Source organism: Ochotona princeps, chromosome 10 (genome assembly GCF_030435755.1).
Source record: "Ochotona princeps isolate mOchPri1 chromosome 10, mOchPri1.hap1, whole genome shotgun sequence".
In the NCBI taxonomy this organism is placed as follows: Eukaryota; Metazoa; Chordata; class Mammalia; order Lagomorpha; family Ochotonidae; genus Ochotona; species Ochotona princeps.
Genome location: NC_080841.1, coordinates 67,703,061 through 67,728,970, shown reverse-complemented (window position 1 = coordinate 67,728,970; position 25,910 = coordinate 67,703,061). Strand labels below are relative to the sequence as shown.

The 25,910-nt window shown below is 39.3% G+C and overlaps 1 protein-coding gene across 1 annotated transcript in view; it reads right to left on the bottom strand.

Annotated features, from left to right (window-relative positions):
• Positions 1-25,910, bottom strand: part of LOC105942022 (ankyrin repeat domain-containing protein 62-like) — a 123,454-nt gene that overhangs the window by 83,272 nt on the left and 14,272 nt on the right. The window contains exons 7-16 of the mRNA XM_058669750.1: positions 24,817-24,847; positions 17,895-17,967; positions 17,220-17,349; positions 15,890-15,930; positions 10,467-10,596; positions 9,798-9,856; positions 4,061-4,142; positions 3,682-3,740; positions 1,308-1,434; positions 986-1,044 (exon numbers count right to left, since the gene is read on the bottom strand). Of these exons, the coding sequence (XP_058525733.1) occupies positions 986-1,044; positions 1,308-1,434; positions 3,682-3,740; positions 4,061-4,142; positions 9,798-9,856; positions 10,467-10,596; positions 15,890-15,930; positions 17,220-17,349; positions 17,895-17,967; positions 24,817-24,847 (791 nt within the window). The remainder of the gene's footprint in view (positions 1-985; positions 1,045-1,307; positions 1,435-3,681; positions 3,741-4,060; positions 4,143-9,797; positions 9,857-10,466; positions 10,597-15,889; positions 15,931-17,219; positions 17,350-17,894; positions 17,968-24,816; positions 24,848-25,910) is intronic.

Sequence of the window (25,910 nt, the reverse complement as noted above, 5' to 3'; positions counted from 1 at the left end):
TCATAATGTGCCAGAGCATGTCCACGCGCACACACACACACACACACACACACACGTAATCTGGGAGATTAACATCATGAGATTTAGCTGCTGTTTAAGTCTGTATCTATTATACTCCTCAGTAACATTTTTTTCCTTTTCATCTGTTTTCCTTTTCTTTTACTTTCTATGTCATGATATTTCTATACACCACAAGCCTAAGCTTGTGGCTGCTAAGTCAAAAGTATGACATTGTAATAATTTGGGAGGAAAATAAGGGTGGGATAATTCAGATAAATGAAGATGGAAAAGGGACAAGACAATGCTACTAAATCTGTACCAAAGAAATTGTGATGCCATTTAATATAAATTTTAGAAAGTTTTTAAAATGATGAACAGGTGTCCATACATACTATGGAATCATATATTCGTCTTGGTGGTGATTAAATAACATGAAGATGAGGTTAGTTCCCAAACTAAAACTGTTTTCTTGTATCATCCAGGTCTATTTCATTACTTCCACTCCTATCATATTAACCATATCAAATGTGTCATATACATTTGCAGAAGTCCACTAATGTCAAGGGCAATATTTACAGCATAACAAATTGTTCACTTCTTTATAAAAGTAATTCATCAAGTGCAGAAGTGAGAAAGAAAATTCAAACCTTGCTGCACGCAGGCTCTTCTCACAGTGGTTCAGACGCTAGGTGGCACACCAGCACACAATATAAAAAGGAGATTCAAGGAGGAGCCCACACAGTTGTGTCCCTGACACCCGCGTGGGAGACCTACATTGTTTCCGAATCCTGACGTCTGGGTTACACCTAGTTGTGTTTCAGGCGCTGCATCATTTGATGGATGAACTGTCTGCATTTCTGCACACATTAGTTATTTTTCTCTCTGCCTCTTCCTTAATTTTAAAAGGGAAGCAACCACATCATTCTACATCTTAGCATCAATTAATGCTCACATTTCAAAATCACGAGGAAATAACATAGCACACCTTTGGCTTTGAAGTTGATCTTACAGGTTCATCTTCTGATCTTAAGGTACACACCATATCTACAAAATGCACAGGCATGGATGAGAAAATGTATCACTATAAATGTTAAATATAGATGCATAAACTATCACCACTCATAAATATTTCAATAAGAATATTCTTAATAGCAATTAAGATGTTTAGAACGTTGAAGCTATTTCAGGAAGAAGGCAGTGCTCATGCAAACACAGCAAAACAGAAAATTAAATAAATATCATAATGGGGCTACACGTTTTAGTTTAAACGGTAGCAATCATACAGTTTTTCATTAATATATACTGACCATTAATATGGTCTTTGTCCAACTCCCCACCACAAAACAATTTGCAATTTCCTTCTTCTTCTGGAGTATCTTGGATGACAGAAATCTCATTTTCACTCTTCCCACTTGCTGGCGTTGTTGTTTCTTCCTGTGGGAGGAAAAAAACAAAACACAAATTCAACACACATTCATTCCATTGCTCAACTACTCAATACTCAGGTCACTTTGCCTAACAAGACATAAATACTTTCACAAGGTAAACTAAATATGTAATAAGAGGTTACATCATACCCCGCACCAAGTGGGAGCAGATAATGTAGGAAAACACAGAAGGGCATAATCAATCTGCCCTCCCATTGAAGTAAATAAAGTATAGCAAAGGATGAGATAACATTACACTCGGTTTGACCCTGAAAGCTCAGGAAAGGCTGCAAGATAGGTGCTACCTTCGGAAATGTAGATCACAGGAAAAATTGCAGGAAACTCGTGGGGAACAGGACAGAGAGATGCAGGAGTCTCGGACCCAACCGCAGTAGACATGTGGCTTAATAGAATCTGAACTCTCTACTTCACTTACCAATGACTGAATAACGTAATCACAAGTATACTTCAGAAAGGCCAATCTGCAAGTTCATGAAAATGAATGCATTTGGCACTGATCAGCTTTGTTAATCTTAGCATATTTAGGAGCCAATGTAGATGAAGAATTTTGATATTTGTCCAGAAAAAAAATCACCATGAAAAGCAATATGGTGTCAAAATAATATCAATGGATAGAGTACACTAAAATGTTAGAATCAAATTTTCAAAACTCAGCTAAACTCTGATACTTGCTAAATGAAAAAAAAGAGCAAAAATCACAATGTTCTATTTTTAAATTATATCTATCAACATTTGTATCAAAAAATATAAATCATAGCTTTATCATTGCTATTTAGAATGTATATTTTATTATTATTATTATTATTATTGGAAAGCCAGATATACAGAGAGGAGGAGAGACAGAGAGGAAGATCTTCCATCCGATGTTTCACTCCCCATGTGAGCCACAACAGGCCGGTACTCGCCAATCCGATGCCGGGACCAGAAACCTCTTCCGGGTCTCCCACGTGGGTGCAGGGTCCCAGTGCATTGGGCCATCCTCGACTGCTTTCCCAGGCCACAAGCAGGGAGCTGGACAGGAAGTGGAGCTGCCGGGATTAGAACAGGCACCCATATGGGATCCCGGGGCATTCAAGGCAAGGACTTTAGCCGCTAGGCCACGCTGCCGGGCCCTAGAATGTATATTTTTAATAATATGATAACATTCATTTTTTAAATTTAATGCAAATATTCAGGTCAATAACACCAACTGTAGATGCCAAAAGATGAGTCACTTCTAAAGATGATTTTCGAGGAGTTACATGTTGAAGAGCAGTGCCCAATGATGATCAGAATAATTATTTCTCTACTATGATGATGTAAGAAAGACAGTTGAAACCATCCTCCTTTAAATTCCACTTTTTATTTTCAGATTTAATAACTTGAAACGCTGGAGAAAACATAGTGAAATATATGCAAAGAAAACAGGAAAGAGAAAACCAGTTAGCCAGAGAGTGGTATATGCCTGCAAAGGCCAGAGTTAATCTTTGCAAAAACTGGAAACTTGAAACTCATGGCAGGATATACAAGTAGGTAGCAAAGACTGAAACACCTGAACCATTACCCACTGCATCTCAGGGTGCTCTCCGACAGGAAGTGAAGAATTAGGGCAGAAAGAGGATGGAAATCTGGGCACTCCAGTGTGAAATGCTGATAACTCACTGGACCTCGTAACCATTGAGCCAGGAGCTTTTCCACTAAATATTCTTTCCTAGAAATTTTTACTAACAGGATAGATAATTGAGCCAAATGAGGAGATAGTCGATAAATCGTGCATTTTATAATTTAATGTAAGAGGAAGAAAAAGTTTGGATTATCTATGCATGTCGCTAGTTCCCAGTTAAGAAATACCCTTGATAAGAGGATATTGATAACAACAGATATTAATTTAGCTTTTAGAATATTCAAAATACTTTTGCAGAAACACAAATAACCTGTTTTCTCTTATTTAAGGAAGAGTGTAAAAAATGTGTGCTTGTCACATGGTTTGACATATAACTACAAATATAGATTCACTGAATTATTACATGAGCATGACAATATATTATCCTTTCTTCAATTGTCAATTTCTTATTTGGGAACATTAATACTAATAGTAAAAATGGATATATGTGCATGATATTACAAATAAGATGAGATTATGGGAAATGTCAAACCTTAAAACAAAAATTTGAATTTAAAAATCTTTGAACAGTCTACAGAAAGATATACTACTTAGGCTTTCTCATCACGTAAGACTTATGATGCCAAGTACCTCAGAATCCCATGGTGATTCTACAGCCTCAGCACCTGATCCAGGGTTAGGTGCTATACCTACAAAATACGGTAAAATATTCATGAGTAACAATATAAGGTGTGTGTGTATAGAAATAAAAACATGCATCTCCACTCATAAACAGTTCAATAAAACAAATATAATATGGATGAACCATTTTAATGGATTGAGCACTTTCAGGAAAAGATATATATCCGCCCCACTTTTATATATAAATGCATATCTTTTATAAAGAATATACATATAAAGAAAAAAACTGAGAAGTGAAAACCAGAATGGATTTAGGCATTTCAAAATTTCTGACAGATCTCCATTAATTTATCTATTATATTATCCTCATAGTATCCATCCCTATTACCTTGCATTCTCACAAATTGTTTAATGAAAGAAATAAATTGTGCATTATTTTCATTCATTTTAGGTTCTGAAAATAATTCTTCCTGTAACAAAAGGAAACAATGAATTCAGCATACTTATTTATTCAGTTGATTTAACTCCTCATTAAGACAAAATCTACCATGTCATACCTTACTGGGTAAGACACAAAGATTAGTTTCTCCTCACTAAGGTATTGAAGACTTCTCTGCACAGCCCCCTAAAACTATTCTGTGCCTCATGTGTTGACATATGCCTTACTAGAGTTATTAGCCAGATTGGACTAGCCTAAAATGTGCCAAGTTCAGTAAAAATAATGCTTCAACACTATAAACTACTAAATAAAAAAAAATGAAAATAGACACGAGCCAGCTGAATAGTACCCTATAGCCATTTTAAGGTGTATAGAAGCTGGTTGTATATAAACTAAAATTGAAATGTCAATGAATTAGTCGCAGGATGTGGTTAAGAACTTGCGTTTTCTAATATATTGGTTACTCAATACCATGTCAATTAATTCCATAGTGTTGTAAATTGTTGTGGACGTTTTGTTGTGGCTTTTCACTGGACGGGATGATATTCTGCCAGCTCTGCTCTCAGACCAGAGATGGTCTCCCCAAGAAACCGTTGAATGTATCTGGACAATAAGATGCTGGACTCTATGCTTGGTATATGCCTGCAATGAAAGAATCTTGACTGATTTGAACTGTAATACTGCAACAAGGTGGAGGAATCCACTATGGGGGGTGGGGATGTGGAAGGGTTGGGGAAATCCCAGAGACTATGAAATTGTGCCATAAAATGAAACGAAATAAAAAAAAAATCTACCTTGTCTACCAAGTCACGGCACTCTCTTAGGAAAGATAAACATGTTAAGCCATATGGGAAGTGGAAGGAAAATTACTTTGGCGGCAGTTCAGTACACTGGAAGGATATTGACGTGTCCCTGCTAGCACACACTGTAATGCAGTGATGAGTAGAACACTTTTTTCCAATTTGAACATACGTGCTCTTTCCAGTTGTTAAAGGCCTATTGATACATATATAAAAATATTATAAAGAACACTTGATATATAGGAAATGTAATTTAAAAGTTGCTTTTTAAAAAAAGGAAACATTTATGTTTAATGATCCAGACTAGAGTTTATCCTCCCACTTTCTGTATTTTAGTAAGCTTCGCTTTTAATTTCATTTTCCACAAACTTTGTGAAGTACCTATATGTGTATCCTGGGAATTTCATAGTACTCTGACTTCACTCATACTCATAAAGTTAATCGTAAAAAAAACCTCTCTCTGCAACTACTAAATTCCAAAAAAGGGACAAAATGTAGTCCATCACAATAAAGATGATTTCATGTTTTCCATTATATTTAATACCTCATTACTGTATTTAGATAGTATCTCCTATTCAGTCTTACAAAAAGCATTAAGAAGTTTTAGTAAGACACTGAGCACTTGTTGTGAAGAGAAGGGTCATAAAACATATTAAACATTATGGCATTTCTACCATGTTTTCACTTTGCAATAAAGTGACATTAATTGTATTAACTCTTGAGCACCACTACTTCAAAACTTCTGTCACTTCATACAGAAACTCTATAACCATTATAAAAAAACCTTTATTACTCCTCCCCCACCCTTATTCACTAGCAGTCTCTATTCTTTCTGTGTCCATAAAATTGTGTATTGTTATTTTATGTGAACCAGTGGGTGAAAGATCTCTTTCTCTCTAACTCTAATGAATAATTAAATAAATAAATATTTAAAAAAAAATGATACATTGGGCCCGGCGGCGTGGCCTAGCGGCTAAAGTCCTCACCTTGAATGCCCTGGGATCCCATACGGGCGCCAGTTCTAATCCCGGCAGCTCCACTTCCTGTCCAGCTCCCTGCTTGTGGCCTGGGAAAGCAGTCGAGGATGGCCCAATGCATTGGGACCCTGCACCTGCGTGGGAGACCCGGAAGAGGTTCCTGGTTCCCGGCATCAGATTGGCGCGTACCGGCCCGTTGCAGCTCACTTGGGGAGTGAATCATCAGATGGAAGATCTTCCTCTCTGTCTCTCCTCCTCTCTGTATATCTGACTTTGTAATAAAAATAAATCTTTACAAAAAAATGATACATTATTCTAAATACTCATGTTAGAGTAAACATGTAGGATAACAATGAAAGGTGTGATTCACTAGCTCTGCCGTGATGAAGAAAACAGCCTGGAATTATCCAAGCCTCCACTTGGCCTTCAAAGAACAAGAAAGGATGTGAGCTAAGAGTAGACAAAGCTCATGGGGAGCACATGTGTAGGGACTTCTCAGTAAGGTTAGCATGAGCAAAAGAATGAAATAAAAAGCAAAGAACATGTCAAATGAGAGCACCAAAGTCAGGAGGTAAAACTGCACCATGCTCAGCTTGTTACAGGAGTAAATCAGGACCAAGCCTCAACAAACAGGTGGCAAACTAGAATCTGAACTCTCTCCTTCCTGAATAATGATTGTGTACTCCACTCATAAATGTGATTTACAAAGGTCAAACTTACACAATGTACAAAGGCAAGGAAATATGGCCACTTTAGCACCTCACAGATTTGGGAAACTTAAGAGCAGCACCTCGATCAAAATTTTATTACAAAAATAAAAAAGGAAAACTCAATCCAAGATGAGATGTTATAAAAAATTACAAACATGCACACAATAAGCTACAATAGCATACTTAAATTTTGCAAAACTCAAGTTTGGGTAGCTGGAAAGTGGAAACAAAAATCATGATAATCATGGTTTTATTTTAATTATTATCAGCTTTTGTATCAAGGATATAAAACAAAAAATTTATTCATCTAACTTGCAACATTACAGCAACATGCAGTTTTAAACTTCATGAAAAGTTTTAAGCCAATGAAACCACTCAGAGATGCTGAAACATGAGACTTTTTAAAACAAATTCCAAGTTTTTCAATGTTAGAAGAGCCCATGATAAGAGGAAGATTTTTTTTTTGTACTATGATGTCAAAAAGACATGGGAAACTACTTTCCTTTGATTTCCACATAGTTTCCAGATGTTTGTTGTTCTTATATTTTAGGGTCAGCAAAACAAAGAATAGATACCTGGAAAATGGGGAGATAGTAACAGAAAGAGAGAGAGAAAGAGAGAGAGAGAGATCTAGCCAGAGTAGCACTGACGGCTTTTAGTACCCATATGCCTGCACAGGTCAAGGCTGTGATTCCCTAAAATCAGGAGCTGGTGTTTGAGTGCCTATCTCCTGAGCTGGCAGCAAAGACTGAACTACTGAGCCACCACCCACTGCATCCTGGGGGCTCTGTGGCAAAGTGATAGAATTAGGGTAAAAAAGATGACAGAACTTCTCCAATGTAAGATACAGATAGCTCATCTGACCTGCTAGCCATTGGGCCAAGAGCTTACACTTAAATATTCTTCCTAAAATATTTGTTGACAGGAGACATGGTTGATGTAAAAGGCCATACAATCACAGAACTTTGACTTCATGCAGTTTATATAACTTTAAAATAAGAGCAAGAAAAAGTTTAGATTACATATGCATGTCAAGATTCCTTCATTGCAAGCATATACCAAGCATAGAGTCCAGCTAAGAAATACTTTGTGTAGCCCAAGTAAAAAAAGGTAGGTATAAAAACGGTTATTTAGTTTAATTATTTAGTTGATAAGTATCCATTTTTGCAGCTTTTACATATAACAATTTCATAAAATGATTGTAAAAGCTGTCCCACTTTGTAGGCCCTGTTCATTTACACATTAAAACAATATAATGAAAAGGTAAAATGATTCACTGTGATCTCTCTCCAGGATGTCCTCCTCTTAGAATTTCACAAAAACAGCGTAATTTCTTCCATCAATTGGCAACACAATAGTCAAATTCCCAAATATTTTCTGTGTCTACATATTATTATACCACCTCATTATGCATCCTAAGAAAAAAATTCCTTTAATAGTCTCTAACCTAAATTTTTCTCTGTCTGTATATTTATATGAAGGACTTCTTTTGACCTGGCACTTCATGTTATTTGTTGTTCTGTTCCAGTTGCAGTAGCAGTATTCCTCATCTTGTAGATTTAGTGACCACATGCCTGCAAACATAACTTGTTTCAAACTATAGGTGTATTTCAAAGTGAAAGCGTTTAAAACACCATTTTGAGGACTCCAATGGCAAATCATTTTATTCCTCTCACAAAGATGCAATCTTTGGGCCAACATTGTGGCTCAACTGGCTAATCCTCTTCCTGCTAGTACTAGCATTCCTTGTGGGCACCAGTTCATATCCCAGCTACTCCAGTTCCTATCCAGCTTGCTACTAACAGCAGCAGAGGATGGATCAAGTCCTTGGGTCCCTACACCCACATGAGAAACCTGGAAGAAGCTCCTGGCTCCAGGCTTCAGATTGGCTCAGCTCTGGCTATTATGGCCCACTGGAGAGTGAACCAGTGGATGGCACATCTCTCTGTCTCTCCTTCTTTCTGTAAATGTGCCTTTCAAATAAGAAGATCTTTTAAAAAATTAGTTACCACTCACCTGCTCTATTCTCATCCTTTCCTTGATACTGCTTACCATAGACTGTACTTCAATTTAAAAATAAATGCTTCCTAGTTTAGCTCAGTGAATGATTATCACTGTGATAATTCCATATTAAATTTGCACATACACCTTGCTATTTAAAATCATATCTTCAAATATTTTCATTATGCTTAACTTGCTTTATATTAATGCCACTTGTAATGTGACCATATATTTGACAAATGGTGCATTTGGAAGTGCTTGAAATGGAATAATCTGTTACTCTTTTTGGTAAGCTTAATGGCATCTCAACCTTACTATTTTCAATGTTCTACATTGACCTCATTAAATGCAATGCGCAGCTGTTACACTCATTCAGCAGTACAACAGACCATAATTCATTACTAATTACATAATAAAATCTGTAAGGATACAATCTGTTTAAAATATTTAATTACTTATTTGAAATTCAAAATTATAGAGAGAGACGGTGAAAGGCAGAGCGAAGTCTTCTACCTGCTGGTTCATCCCAGATTGTTGCAAGGATCATATCCAGGCCAGACTAAATCCAGGTACAAGCCATTTCCTTTCAGTCTCGCATGTGGATGGCAGGTCCCCAAACACAGACCATCTTCTGCTCCATTTTTCAGGCCATTAATATGGAGCTGCACCAAAAGTGGAGTGGCCAGAACATGGACTGGCACCAATATGGGATGTCAATGTTACAAGTAGTGGCTTTACGCACTATTCCATAATGCTAGCTCCACAATACAATTCCTAATTGGCATGCATTGTGTTTATTAGAGAAGTAAACATTCCCCTTGGCAAGTACTCTTCCTAGAGTCTCACCTGCCAGTAAGATTGCATTCAACATGATAGTGCCTGGGTTCCATTTCTGGGTCCAGATCTTCTCTACAACATCTTACTATTGTGTACTCAACTACATATAATGGATCAAGCAGTTGCATCTCTACCACCTACAAGAAAGGCTGCGGGTGAGTTTCTGGCATATCCACACCGCAGTCGCTGCAGACATTAGGAGAGTGAACTAGAGCATTGGATATTTGTCTGTGTGTGTTTGATATTTCTATTTCTCCCATCACCTCAAATAACTTTCAGAATGAAGAAGAAATAACCACAAATCTTGATTCAACATCACCCAAACCTTACATTTTCAAATCATAACAATAAGAAACAGTACCTCAGAATTCCATGGGGATTGTATCTCTTCAGAATCAGATTCAGAGGCCCACTCTTTACCTACAAAATATAGTAATAGATCCACATTCCTTATTATGGTATATCTACACATAGACATGTATTTTTCCATTCATAAATATTCCAATAAGAGGAATAGTTAGTAAAAAAAAAAAAAAGTTCAAATAATTAAAGTATCTTCAAGAAGTAAGTAATTTTTTTTTTAAAGATTTATTTATTTTAGTACAAAGTCAGATATACAGAGAGCAGGAGAGACAGAGAGGAAGATCTTCCTTCTGATGATTCACTCCCCAAGTGAGCCGCAACGGCCGGTGATGCGCGCCAATCCGATGCCGGGAACCAGGAACCTCTTCCAGGTCTCCCACAAGGGTGCAGGGTCCCAATGCATTGGGCCGTCCTCGACTGCTTTCCCAGGCCACAAGCAGGGAGCTGGATGGGAAGTGGAGCTGCCGGGATTAGAACCGGCGCCCGTATGGGATCCCGGCGCATTCAAGGCGAGGACTTCAGCCGCTAGGCCACGCCGCCAGGCCCAAGAAGTAAGTAATTTTAAAAAAAAAAATGGCAAAGGCAACCCTAAAAATAGATATCAATTTTAGATGTACTCATTTCTGTCTACAACACCTAAATACACAGTTTTCATGGACATACTCACCATTTTTCTTATTGTCATCCAATTCCTGATCAGAATTTAATTCATGCCTAAGAGCAGGCTTATCTGAAGCAAGCTGAGTGATGACAATACACTTTCCACTCTTCTCACCTGCTGACAATGACACACCCTCCTGTAATAAGAAAAACAGAAATTCAGCAAGCATTCAGTTTCTAAACCATTCACTCACTGAGGCAGCATTTATTACACTGTGTTCTAGGCGCAATCCTTGCAGAAGCTGAAAAAATTTTGAAGAAGTAGGATCTGTCCTATATTTAAGTGCAAGCACAACCACGGGAAAACTTCTGGAGGCCATCAGGACAAGATTTCTGCACCATGAGGAGAAATGAGGATGGGGTGAGTTGGGAGTCTCATAGGGAAACTTCCTGGGATGATGCCACATGGCAAACTCTGTGCTGAGCAGAGCCATGTCCTACAATAGCCTGTGGCCACCATGCGACACAAAGTTCTCAAGATAGCAAGACCAAAGAGCTTGCATACTTGGAGACACATCCTATACCTCTCCACCCTACTGATTCACAGTGATCTCCTGATGGCTCTGAAGACGCATCAGCAATAACACTGACGACGCTCTAAGAATATAAGCTGGTCAGGCAAAAAGGAGGAGGGTTCTCTCTTTCAACAAGCTGAGAGAGTTCCTCTGGTCTGACCACAGCAGAAAACATAGAACAGAAAAGCAAAATTCACTATTCCTATTCCTACCTCTGAGGTCAATAGGGGTTCTTAAGGCCAAAAAGAGAATCCACAACCTAGGTTAATCTAGGAAGCTTAGGAAAAACTGGGGATAACACAGAGCCAGATTTTGAAGTAACAGTTCAAATGAACAAGAATGGAGAGAATATAGATGGGGTGACATAAGCTAAAGTATGGTATAGGAATAAACTAGGCCAGTCAGAAGTCACAGAAAATGGAGATACAGTTAGAACATGTTTATTGGGAATAAGGTCAAGAAATGCATGGGGATGTAGATCTAACTACAAAACTAAAGGTCATGCTGGGATGTCAAATCTTTCTCCTGAACGGGAATCCACTGAGTGAACAGTTGAATGACATTGTCGCAAATATGTTTACAAAGGGCAATGGTAACAATGTCCAGTTAGCTAAATAACAGGTTTACTATGCTGGTGGAAGCCCTATTTCAGAATAGGAAAACTAAATTTGAACACAAAATGAAAAAGGAATTTTAAAATGGGGTACTGTATAGTCATTTTGAAGGGCTAACTTCCTAGTGTTACACAGCATTGAGGGCAATTGTATTTCCCAATTACAGTACACACGGCATGAGCCAAATGAGAATCTCTTCCAATTATAATGTAAATGAGGGAAAATCTTAATTATCGTGTTCTGGTCAGCACACATTATATGCATGCATTGAAATGCTATAGTGTAAGCAATACATATGTCACATTGTCAATAAATATTTTAAAAGAAATGTAAATAAAGAAACTCACCCATGAAAAACATATGGCATTAAGATATCCCTGGCTGGGTCAGACTTCATGTTTGGGGCCCTGGCTCCAGCCATCGCAAACACGCCATGAGCTGGACCCGGGTTTTCCTAGGCTCCAGAGGCTTTTCCCTTCCTGGTGAGCAGCTGAGATGGGAACTCTGGGGAACCGGACGGGTCCGGGCTCCACCTGCCACCAACATCGTGCAGTGTGTGGGACCAGGAGGGTGTGACCTTGGAGTCTGGGTAAGAGAATTTCCAGAAGCCTCTTGGCTGCTGGATGGTCCAGGTCCGGGTCAGGCTCCATGCTTGAGGCCCTGGCTCCAGCCATCATGAACACCCAATGAGCTGGGCCCTGGTGGCCAGTGTGCCATTTGGCACCAAGCTCCACCTGCTGGCCACCCGGCTGAAAGCTCTGGGATCTTGGGGGTATGGAATTGCTGCCTAGATACCTCCATGTTGAGCCCACTATGCTTGTGGGTTGCGAATCAATCCTGAAGAACTCCCAATGACAGTTGAAGGTAAGCAAGGGTACTGAGACCTGGTGGTTTGGAGGAGAGAGACCAGACGATCTTTAAGGGTCAGACTGATATCCTAGCCTACTTATGAGTCCTGTGTAGAACTTGTTGCCACTGAACAATGTTGACCACCACACACCAATCCATGCAAAAGCTAAGAATGTTGGATCAGAATGTTGGATCAGAATGTTGGTCACATTAGGCAGGGCTATGACACTAACCAGCAAGTGAGAGAATCAGGTCTGGGAGGGGGGAACATTCTGTGGGGGATGTTTGGGCCAAACCCTGTGGAAATACTAGTCCCTCTGGTTAGCTCAAGAGTTGTGGTGGTGATGGGCTAAGCTAGGTGTGACCATGGAACCTGCCATCACTCATGGGTAAAGGAACTAACAACAGCCCGGGCTGGTCAAGGCAACAGCACCCGAATGTGCATCCTAAAATAGGGTGTGGGGTGGGCCAGGCTGCAACGTTCACCAGCTTATACAAGGCCAAAATGGAAGGCCAGACTATGCCAGGCACTGACTTAACACCCACTGGCATGTATGAGAACTGGGTCTGAGAGTGGGTCAAGTGGGGGAACTTGGGAAATACCCCTAGTGGGTTACAACTCTTACTGATGATCACATGGTCCAGGCCTGGGGGTCGGACAAGCTGGGCAAAGTAGCTCCTACGGCAGGCTAATGTGTGGGTTTGTTACGAACGGGGCAGACCTGGCAGGGCCGAGCAAACCTTAGCTCACAAGCAAGAATAGAAATTAGGATGGAGCATAGGTCATGCCAAGCTAGGCTCTTATACTTACTGGTCTGCATGAGTCAGAGATGCTAGGCCACAGCATCTAAGGCAAAGGCCAAGACAGGTGAAGGGCTATGCCAAGCAGGGTCAGGGCAAGCACTGGCATATACGTAATCTGTGGCTGGGAACAGGCCCAAGTGGGGAGCTAAGAGGATACCAACTAGTTCAGGGTTGCCACTGGTGAGTGCGAGGGCCTAAGTGGGGGCTGCGTTCTGGTCTGGATATGGCTGCAGTCTCCCTTGGCATAGGTGTGGACTGGGACTGCACCCACCAAGCCAGGCTAGACTCCAGCACCATTTGGTGCTCTAGAGGACCAGGGTAGATTTAGGACGAACTAGGCTAGGTCTCTGTCCCTGAGCCATGTGTGAGCAGTGTCTGGGAATGGACAAGCCTTGGCTGGGCTGAAACATTCAACAGTAAGAGTCAGAATGGGTTGAAGGCCAGTCATTAAAGACCACTTTCTGCTAGGACAGGAGATGGACTAAGTAGGGCTGGCTCACGGACCCACTGGTATGCGCGAGATCTGGCATAGGGAGAGGTTCTGATGGAGGAGCCTGGGTAACTCCTCTGGCAGGACACAGTTCCTGCAGGTGAGCACGAGAACCACGATAACAGAGAGGTACCCACCAGCATACATTTGGCACAGGTCGGGGGCAGACCAGGCTGAACCAGTTCACATCACCCATTTGCAAATCCGAGCAACAGAACAGTGTGGGTCAGGCCAGGTTCAGTCACAACACATACCAGTATGCACTACAGCTGGGATTGGGTGCCTGCTGGGCTGAGCTAGACTAAAACCCTCCCAGCATCAGCTCGAATTGGGGTAGGACCAGGCCCGGTCAGGCTACAGCACCCACTGGCAAATGCCAAGGCGAGGGCGGCCATGCCAGACTGGGCTGCAGTGCCCAACTGGCACATGTAGGAAGCAGGGAGAAAGAGGGTAAAGCCGGTAGGGGGAATGTGGAGGGCCTCCCTGCTAGAAAACCACTCCCACTGGAGAGCATGAGTTGGGATAGGGGCAGACTAGACAGAGCTACAACACATGTGAGCCAGATCAGGGAAGAGCCAGGTTTGGTTGACTGTCCCTACCGTTGCTAGTAGAAATCAGAATGGGTGAGGGTTGGTTGAGATTTGCCACAGCATCAGCTGGCAGATGCTGGCACTAGGGGCTAATTCTGTCAAGTTAAATGCCAGAAGCACCTGGAAAGTGCATGATCCAGGAGTGGGCCCAGGAGGGAAATAATGAGCACCTCCCTCTTGGGTTATCACTCCCACTGGAGAGAATGAAAACCAGGACTGGTGCAGACCTGGCTAGACAGAACGGCACAAAACAGTATGTGTATGGGCTGGAGAGTGGCCCTGGTTGGACATTGAACTAGGCTTCAATGCCCATTGACATGTAGGAGAGCTGAATGGGATGTGGGACAGACTGGACAAGTCTGCAGCACAGGCAAGCATGGGAACCAGGGCAGGGGGCGGGCCTGGTGGGGGTTATTGCGAGTTGCTCTGACTAGGCTGCAGCTCCCACTGGTTTGTGTGAGGGCCGAGTGTGTGCTGGGCAGATTCAGGATGGACTGTTCATGTGGAAGACAGGGCTGGAGATAGAACTGAGCCAGCAATTGCAACCACCAGCTGTTTGGGGTGATGGACTACGCCGGGCCTTGTAGTAGCAAGCACACACAAGAATCTGGTCTGGGATCACCTCAGAGTTTCTTTGGGGAATCTCCCCAGTCGAACTGCCAGACTCAGAACCCCAATCATGAAGAGAAGAGCAGATTTCACAGTCTGACCGTGGAGGGCAAGGATCAAAGCTGAGCCTCCTCAGAGGCTCAGAAGGAGCAATGGACAGCTATGTAAGGTAAGAAGCTATTTATTAAGATTTTTAGTTTTTTCAGGCACTTATTTTCACAAAATATTTTCTAGAAGTGACAATACAAAGCACTGTGATGCTCACTGTCCATCCCTTTGTTTCCCTGCTCATTCCCGAAGGCTAATCACGTGATGAAGCTCAGCGAGAGGAGGAAGGAAAAGGGCTGGATACAGAAGCCCTGCATTCACCTCCGCCAAAAACATCAGAGCAAAGACCAGGGGTCTAGAGGACTGACTGAGGGAAAATGTCAACAATACGAGACAATACCTACGGATGCTCAGAAATCCAGCATGGAAGGAGCAAAGAACGAATGTGTTGTAGCTGTTTCCCTGGTATTATGGTCAGGAGAACTCTTGCTTCTTTTCTAGCTGGGGGAGGTAGTTAAAGGCTCTAAGATTTCTACCATCATTGCTCGTATTTAAAAATAATGAAAGGGCTCAGCGTGATAGCCTAGTGGCTTAATCCTCACCTTGCATGTGCTCTAATCCTATATGGGTGCCAGTTCATGTCCCTGCTGCTCCACTTCCCATCCAGCTCCCTACTTGTGGCCTGGGAAAGCAGCAGAGGACAGTCAAGTCCTTAAGAGCCTACGCCTGCATCAGAGACCCGGAAGAAACTCCTGGCTCCTGTCCTTAGATCAGCTCAGCTCTGGTCCTTGCAGCTACTTGGAGAATGAATCAGTGGATGGACAATCTCTTTCTCTGTATTTTCTTCTCTCTGTAAATCTGACTTTCCAATAAAAACAAATAGAACTTGAAAAAATAAGGAGACATAGTACCTTAGGATCCAAAGTTGATTCTTCAGTTTCATCTTCTACTCCTAAGGTAGAAAACATATCTATAATTGGTAGCCACAGAGCCACTAATAATAATTATTACTGTAAGTTACACAATCTCCTGCCATAAGTAACTCAACAATACAGATACAACATTTAACTTTCATTCCATAGCATTTAAACAGAGTATCTTTACAAAATAGGTGTAACTGGAAGTCATTCTACAGGCAAAGAAAAACAAATATCATGTTTTATATGTGTAAAGTAATACAATGAGTATAAAATTCAGTGGATGCTATATCATTTAGTGTATAGTTCTATTATTTTCTTTTTTAAAAAATTTATTTATTATTTTTAATTCATTAATTACATTGTATTATGTGACACAGTTACATAGGTACTTGGATTCTCCCCACCCCTCCCCAAACCTCCCACCATGGTGGATTCCTCCACCTTGTTGCATAACCACAGTTCAAGTTCAGTTGAGATTCCCCCATTGCAAGCATATACCAAACATAGAGGCTAGCATCTTATTGTCCAGTCAAGTTCAACGGCTTCTTAGGTATACCTTCTCTGGTCTGAAGACAGAGCCAACAGAGTATTATCCCGATCAATTAAAAGCTCCAACATACCATCATCAAAAATTTACATCATTATGGAATTAATTGACATAGTAATGAGTAATCAATATGTTAAAAGTAAATGCGAGTTCTTAACCAACATACTGTATGATCCAGCAATAGCACTCCTAGGAATATATCCAGAACACTTGTTTTATGAGAAACCAACATGCACTCCTATGTTCATAGCAGCACAATCAGTAATTGCAAAAACATGGAAGCAGCCAAAATGCCCATCAGCAGAGGATTGGATAAGAAAGCTATGGCTCATCTACTCCATGGAATACTACTCAGTTATTAAAAAAACAAAATGCAGTTCTTTGTGGCCAAATGGGCCAAACTGGAAACCATAATGCTAAGGGAAATGAGCCAATCCCAAAAGGTTAAATACCACATGTTTGCCTTAATTTAAGATGATATGATGTTATGTATAACATGTTATGTTATGTATGTTATATGTTGTGTATAAACTAAAATTGAAATGTCAATGAGGTGGTCACAGATAGTTCTATTATTCTCAACGAATTGTGCCAACATAACCTTTTTCCTCACTCTATTAGCATTGTCATGAATGTTGAATTTCATCATATGAAGATTCCTTTTTTCAACGAAAATGTGCTTTTTGTATGTGTGTATATATATACATATATATATATATATATATATAATGTACAAATGTAATGGACAAAAAAGTTTGATCAATATGGACTCACTACAGTTACTTTCGCTCTGGACTCCATGGGCACCATCTGTTCCATCTTTATTTGGTTGCTCTTCTGGAATATTTTGAGGAACAGCAGAATCATTTTCTCCCTTTACACTTACTGGTTTTGATGAGTCCTCCTGTATAAATAAAAACACACCTCACAATTACAAGCTTAGCTTTCTGATTTATAAAGCTATCATGGCATGGCAACAGGAAAAGAAGAAAATAGTGTAACATAAAAGAATACTTTAAAATAATAATAGGAAATATGATTACATGCTGTATTCGACCACTGTCCCCAGGATGCTGATCTTGCTTTGTAGAGTTCATGGATTTTTGCGTGTATGCCACTGTAACAATTTGAGGACAGATCATAGGAGAGGGGTGTAAGGAGAAGGGAGAGCGAGGGATAGCTGGTCTGCTGTGCTTAGAAATATGTATTGTAGAAAAATAATCAAATATATATTTTTTAAAAAGAAAAAAACACAAACTCAGCAAACGTATTCACTCAGTGTTCCCCTCTGGTATGCGCTCACTAAGACATTTATTGTTTTAATCATACAATAGGTACTATCCTAAAGAAAGATGACAATGCTTACAGAAGGTGTACATCACACTATTTCCATGTGGGAATGGACCAATAATAAACAAAACTAATTAATTTAATAACAGAGCATTTTACCTTGACAAACAAGGTGACACCTTCATCATGAACTGTGGTCAACTGATGATCGAAACTGAGCTTTTCTGAAAACCTTCAGAGCAAAAATACATTAAATGGGTAAAATTTTTTCATAAAACAATCTACTGAAAACCTAGCTGTATTTACAATAAATGTTATTTTTTAAATAATGAAAACTTGGCATTTGTTCTAGAAAAACACTCAATCGCCTATTTTGGCCTACACTTAATAGGTCATACTGAAATTATCATTGACGAAAATACATTCCATAAAAATATGTGAAAGATAATACTCCTGTAATACCTGAGAGCAACTAGACTTCTCAAGATGTTCACCATGAGCATACAAATGAAAATCCAACCATCAATGTAATTTTTCTTGCCCAAATGAAACAAACATCACTATTTCTAATAGAGTAGAAAGATGCATGGTTCCTTACACCATAGCCTACCTTTTATAGTCAATTTTCTAGAATTTCAAAAAAGGCAGTCTTCAATCTTCAACATGGAAATCACTTACTAAGAAAGCCCTCTTGGCTTCCCTATACCCTAAAAACATATCAAGAATCCCTAAAAACATTTTATTTTTTAAAGACTTATTTGTTTTTATTGGAAAGTCAGATCCACAGACAGAAGGAGAGAGAAAAAGATCATCCATCTGCTGTTTCACTTCCTGAGTGACCGCAATGGCCAGAGCTGAGCTGATCTAAAGCCAAGCAGCCCGAAACTTCCTCCTGGTCTCCCACAGAGGTTAGGGTCCCAAGGCTTTAGGCCGTTCTTTGACTGCTTTTCCAGGCCATAAACAGGGAGCTGGATGGGAAGTGGATTAACCAGGACACAAACCTGCACCCATATGGGATCCTGGCACATGCAAGGCGAGGACTTTAGCCACTAGGCTACCATGCCAGACCCCTTGAAACCATTTTAAACCTTTGAATGTAAAGGTATATATTAAAAAAAAAAGCCAATGAGTAAATATGGAGATTTTAATAAGAAATACGCTTCTCCGGACATTAAAAAATTAGTTGTAGAAGCTAGCACAGTGACTTAACAAGTTAGTACTCCACCTGCAATGCCAGCAGCGCATATATGGTCCACTTCTGATCCAACTCCCTGCTGATGGCCTAGGAAAGCAACAGAGGATGATCCAGGACCCTTGGGGCCCTGCACCCATATGGGAGACCTAAAAGAAGCTCCTGGCTCCTGGCTTCACAACATGCCAGCCCTGGCTGTTGTGGCTGTTTTGGGTGTTAATTAGCAGGTAGAACCTCTCTCTCTCACTCTTTCTCTGTCTCTCTGTCTGTCTCTCTGTGTGTGTAACCGAATTTCAGGTAAACTAAATGTATTTTTAACAGTTAGATATACTAAAGTCCAGTGCTTTTCCCCAAAAAACTAATTGCACTTTCCTAACTCCAGTACACATACAATAGTAAGTTCTTAAATCCCATTATATGTGCTCATACACATAGTAGACATACTGGAAAAACAAAAGTCAAGGCATGCATACTTCTGTCCATACTGCCCTAGCTTACTTCCTACAACTCTTCAACCTCAAATACCTGTTCTGTATAGATCAATGGCAGTGATGTGGTTTGAATGATTGGATATCAACAAATAGTCCCAAAGTCTTATTTTATGTATTCACATTTGGTGGTCAATCGATTAAGGGTGCAAGCAATAGAACTTTGATGAACAGATGGTAGGTCTGGTAGGGGGAGTTCTTTAGGTCAGGGAAGCTTGTATTCGGAGGGAAGTTCTCCTAACTGTGTTGATAAGCGCATCTCTGCAGCGTCTGTGCTTCCTACCTCAATGTGGCATCTCCCTCACCACCTAGTCTTAGACTGTGAACCTCAAAATGTGTGCCAAAATAAATCCACTTCCTGTGCTTGTTAGCCCTGTACATGTATTTTTGTTCAAGTAATAAAAAGCTGACACACATATTGAGCTTCAGCCTACACAGTACAGATTGTTTCTAATTTGAAATTGTAGGCACTACTTTCTTCCTCTAAAAAGAAATATGAATGGAGTATCAGTCTTCTGTCCAGAGCAACGACGCATATAGCTCTGTAGGATTTGCCAGCCAGTTCAGTGTGTCCCACTGAAGGATGGGCCTACAAAAGTTGAAAAATGAGATTAATGTTAGAGAACATTGGCCTTGGGCCACAGTTCCATGTGCTTCAGCATCCTCCAGGACTCCAGTGCTCAAGTGAGCTTTGGCTACCCTCTATATCCAGGATGGCTGAAGTAGACATGGACAAAACAGTCTTTTCTGATATGCAGATTCTTTCCAGTGGCTCAGAAAATATTTCAACATATTTTGATGGGAATCATTCAAGTATGTCAGTTCCTTCAGTTAAATAAATGCATCAGCAAGTACTAAATACTCTGGCCCAGCGCGGTAGCCTAGTGGTTAAATGCTTGCCTTACAAGCACTGGGATCCCATGTGGGTGCCAGTTCATGTCCTGGTCACTCCACTTCCCTTCCAGCTCCCTGCTTGTATCCTGAGAAAGCAGTAGAGTATAGCTCAACGCCTTCGAACTCTGCACCCTTGCAGAAAACCCAGAAGAAGGTTCTGCCTTCTGGCATTGGATTGGTTCAGCTGTGGTCATTACAGCCACTTGGGAAGTGGACCAGCAGATGGAAGATCTTTCTCTCTGTATCTTCTTCTCTCTGTATATCTGCCTTTCCAATAAAAATAATGAATAAATCTTTAAACAAAATACTCAACAAAAAGGTGATAGAAATGATAACTCAGTTAAGTTCAGGATACAAAGCAGTAGCATTCATATACCCCAATAATATTGATGAAATAGAAATTAAGAAATATTGTTCACAAGCTTCAAAAATACATAAATTTAACCAAAATATGTGAAAAGACTTTACAACAAAATTATAAAACACATTTAGCAAATCATTAAGAACACAAAATAGGCCAAAAATATAAAAAATCTCTACAACAAAAATTATAAGACACATATAACAAATCATCAAGAACACAAAACACCCAAACTAAAGCCATCAACATGTGTTCAGTGACTAAGCAGCACAGAAAACTACCACTTGCAGTGCTGGCATCTGTATGCATGCCAGTTTCAGTCCTGACAGTTACATTTCCAATCCAGTTTCCTGAAAATGTTCATATGAAAGCAGAAGGAAACATACAAACCTTGGGCCCATACACTCACAAAGGAGGCTTGCACAAGCTCCTGGCTCCTGGCTCTGGATCCCTGGTTTTGGATTTGCCCAGCCATGATCGTTGCAGCCATTTTGGGACTGAACCAGCAGATGGAAACTCACTGTCTCCTTTCACTCTGCCTCCCCGTCTCTGCCTCTCTGTAACTCTCCCTTTCAAATAAATAAGTGAATTTCTAAAAATATTTAAAAATATATATTCAACACAATCTCTATAAAAATATTAATGCAATTATTTGTAAGATTAGAGAAAATGTTTCTAAAATTCATATAGAACAGTGAAGAATCCAGAACAGCCATAGTTATATAGTTACATAAAGTGAAAAAAAATTGGAGTAGAGCCGTAAAAATACTGGATTTTAAATAGATGAAAATGTCTCAGTAACTGTAGCTATCATACATGCAAATTAAAAAACATAATGACATTATTCCTTGTAGAATGACAATCTTAAAAAATAAAATTCCAAATGCTGTGAGAAACAACAACTCATACATTGTTGGTGGCAATTTAGTACAACTATACGGAAAACAGTATGAAAATCTATTTAAAAAACCATGTGTAGAATTGCCATACTATACAGTTAATGTAATTACTGTGTAGTTGAGATATAAAATCATTGCATCAAATAGATTACACATTAATTGCAGCATCATTCATAAGAGCCAAAAAATAGAGTCAAACTGTTCATCATGGGATGGATTTTTTTAATTCTATCTATGTAAAGTAATATATTTATAGGCATATGTGTTTATATATGCACATATGCAACAGAATAGCATATTTAGCTTTCATACATGTTTATACATACTAAATGCAGATAAAATAATGAAATGTTATCAGATATAAAAGAATGCAATCCTTATAATTTGTAGCTAAATTAAGGTGATGGAAATGGAGGACTAGATATGAAATAAATCAGATACAGAAAGACAGATACTGCATCTTCTGCCTTGTGTGTGGGAGCTAAAAATAATGAGCAAACCACTCAGTATGAAAGCACCGTTGTATTCAGAGGAGAAGCCGAGCAGTGGGAGGCATATAGGGAGTTTACAGTTAAAGACAATAGATTGGTAGGTGTGGCTCATTATTTTGACAAATATATAATGTGGTGTGCTAATAAAATAAAGTAATAAACTCAGATCTTCTGGTCTCCTTTATAAAACTCTTATTCTTGCATACTCCAGGGTTGGTTTCCCTCAACCCTGACCATCTCCAATTCATTCTGTGCGTATCTTCTTCAATTAGATCCATCTTTTAATTCCTTACTCTTCTAGAAGGCATGCAAGACCCATTTCCTCTTAATAATTAAAATATTCACCCACAACAGAGTAACGAAAGCAGTGTGTTGATCCTATAACTCAGGAACCTATATTTAAAAATCCCATTTCTGCCACTTACTGGATCAAGATAAATTACATTAATATCTTTTTATTAGTATAAAGTGAATAGACTACATAGGTACAGTTCTTTTCAAATTTTACTATTTTTATTTAATTTGAAAGGCAGTGTTTGAGAGAGAGAGAAACTGAGAAAGATATCTTCCATCTGGTTCATGTCTCAACTGGTTGCTATAGCCAAGGTTTGCCCAGTCCAAAGTCAGGAAGCAGATTGTTCCCTCCATGTGAAAGCGTTTGGGCTGTGCTACATTGATTTCCCAGACACATTAGCAGGGAGCTGGATCAAAAGTGGAAAGCCAGGACTAGAACCAGCACCAGCCTGGAATACGGGCATTGGGAGCAGCGGCATCTTAACCTGCTATGCCACGATGCCAGCCCCACAGATAGAGTTCCAAGAAACATTTTAGGTCCTCCATCTGAACAACCACTTTATTAAGGTTTCAAGCATAAGCTTAACTATCAAAGAGTATTTTGATTATTTTTGAAGATTCCTTAAAATCTGACATTGTATGTACCTTTTACTGTCTCTAGAAAAATGGGGAATAGGTAGATTAAAAATGGAACCAAACAGAACCAAAAAATTAAGAAAAGCAGTAAATACAAGGAAAAAAAGCAACTCTTGTAAAATATGAAAGAAATAAGGAGTAAAGGCAATGGTTACTGTCCTAAGGAATCAATTACACTGGAAAATTATCAAGTAGAGATATCAGAACTATCTTCTAAATAGATGCTAAATACAATTAATGTTTTGTAGAAATATTCTGTTGAGTAATGAAATTAGCATTGTTTAATCCTGCTCATGAGCTGTAGTCCTATGGCCACAGCTACTCCAAATGCATTGATGATGAAAACAAATCAAATATGTAAGGGAATCCCTTTGGAGTAACCAAGTTTCTTAGGAATTCTACAAAGCACAGTTAGCATACAATCCTGTTTAACTTTCTTCTTGCTTTGAAATATCCCACAGCTCTTTATTTCTATAAAATAACCTTCAGACGTGTGTAAAATGCCTTGGAGTAGGAACTGGCCCACAGCACTGATGGCTCTGCCAGGTTTATGATGCTGAAAAGTTCTCCTAGCTCTGACAACACTCATTTGCAAACAGAGATGCCTTCATTCTTTCTCACTACAAATTATACATCTGCTTCTATCAATATAGGAGTAAAACATTTTGGGTAACTTATAGATACATTTGTAAGAAAATAATAATCTTTCTGGGCCTGGCACGGTGGCCTAGAGGCTAAAGTCCTCGCCTTGAAAGCGCTGGTTCTAATCCTGGCAACCCTGCTTCCCATCCAGCTCCCTGCCTGTGGTATGGGAAAGCAGTTGAGGACGGCCCAAAGCCTTGGGACCCTGCACCCGCGTGGGAGACCCGGAAGAACTACTGGATCCTGTGGATCAGCGCAGCTCCGGCCGTTGCGGTCACTTTGGGGAGTAAATCATCGGACAGAAGATCTTCCTCTCTGTCTCTCTTCCTCTCTATATATATCTCACTTAGCAAAAAAAAAAAGATCTTTTAAAAAAGAGAAAATAATGATACTTCCCTCCTTCCTCTACTTATTTCTTTTCATTTTGTGATAACATATTTCTTACTTAATTTACAGAGGCTTAATGCTCCAATAAACAAAGATTTCATTCAGTAAAAACTGAATAAAAAAACCGTTGTCCAACAGGAACATAAACAATGGGTATAAGCAATAATCAAGTCAAAAGATGACAATTTTAGTCATATACAATAATTTTTGTGCTCTTTATATTAGTTACCATGTATCAAAGACAGCCTATGATAATTTTTGATACTGGATTATTTCACTAAGAATTATGTACATCCATTTTTTGTAAAAAGAATTTCATTATTTTATGGCTTAGTTTTGATAATGTATGTATGCCACATTATCTTGATCTGTCAACATCTTACTGAAGTCTTGGTTAATTCCATGTTTTAGATATTGTAAACTGAGCTCCAATAAACTTGGTGGTAGTTTCTGAACTTACCTGAATTGGATCTGTGCCTTCCACTGTTGCACAAATCTCTTTCAATGTGTTTTAATAGGCAGAAATTACATATGAAAGTAAATCCAGCTGATGGCCAGTGACGTTTAAGCATAGAGTCATAAGGCAATTAAGCAAAATCTTCGCACCATAATTTTTAAGTAGTAAGGAACTGGTCATAATTAGGAAGGAATTGTCTATATGTTACCACATATATTACAAAATTGTTTGCACAACTATTAAAAAGATGTTAGGTTACAATATCCCCCTGCTCCAGAGTATAAGATGCAATAATTTCTTTATATCCATTAACAAATAATTTTTGAAACATAAATCTTACCTGGTTGTATTCTCTTTAGAACTCCCAACCTCTATTAAAGAAAAATAAAATGTCCCTTAATGTAATGATGATATAAATGTCAATGTACAATATACTGATACTTAGTTAAAAAAAAAACTACACCTTTGGAGACAGGATCTGAAATCCATCTGAATGTAGTAATAATGTAGAATGCCAAAATGTAATAAATGATGCTTTGGTATAAACTGCACCTTTGAAGGCAGGAGTTTGGCTCAGAAGTTAAGGTACCTCCTAGAATGCCTATGCTCCCTATTGGAGTAGTTGGGTTTGAATCTTAGGTTTGCATCTAAGTAGGGCGTCCTGCTGATGCACACCCCAGAAGGCAGGACATGATGATTCAAATAATTTGGTCCCAGCCACACAACTAAGCCCAGCTTGACTTGTAGGGTTCCAGCTTTGGTCTTGCCCAGCCCCAGATGTCCAGATGTTGCAGCATTTATGGAGTATAGAGAGGAAGATTTATCTCTTCTGGAAATCTCTGTTTTTGTCTTTATATTCCAAAGAAACTTAATATGTAGAAAATTCTAAAGAGGAAAAAAATCATCCATTTGATATCATACTTCTAGATTATAGCATAAGGCTAATGACACTACTGGTAGACAGTTACCACATAATGAATGTCTACCACTGCTCCTTTATATCTATGGATGTAAAATGCAGAATACAATTAAATTTGATATGGAAAACGGATGCTGTGCACAAAGACCAAAATTTTCCCGACAATCTATGACACTGACAGAAAATTGTATCATTAGCAGAATCAGTAATAAAATGTAAGAGCATCAAACTTAAATAGCATTTTTCAAGACTAAGGACACTTGGGGTAGCTGAAAAAAATGTGTTCTTATTTCATTTTGACATAACACAGTTTTTCCAGCCTTTCGGGTGAAACTGATCAATTGAGTGTATCTCATTGCAGGCTAGGCCTGTGTCCACTGTTCTGTACATCATGACAAAACACAGGAAATGGACAAATAATAAGGATCCTAAAAAAATAAATACTACCCAAGTGTCAGGAGAGACAGTTTTGAGACCAATGGATGGACATCTGTTGATCTTTCCCTGGGTAAGGT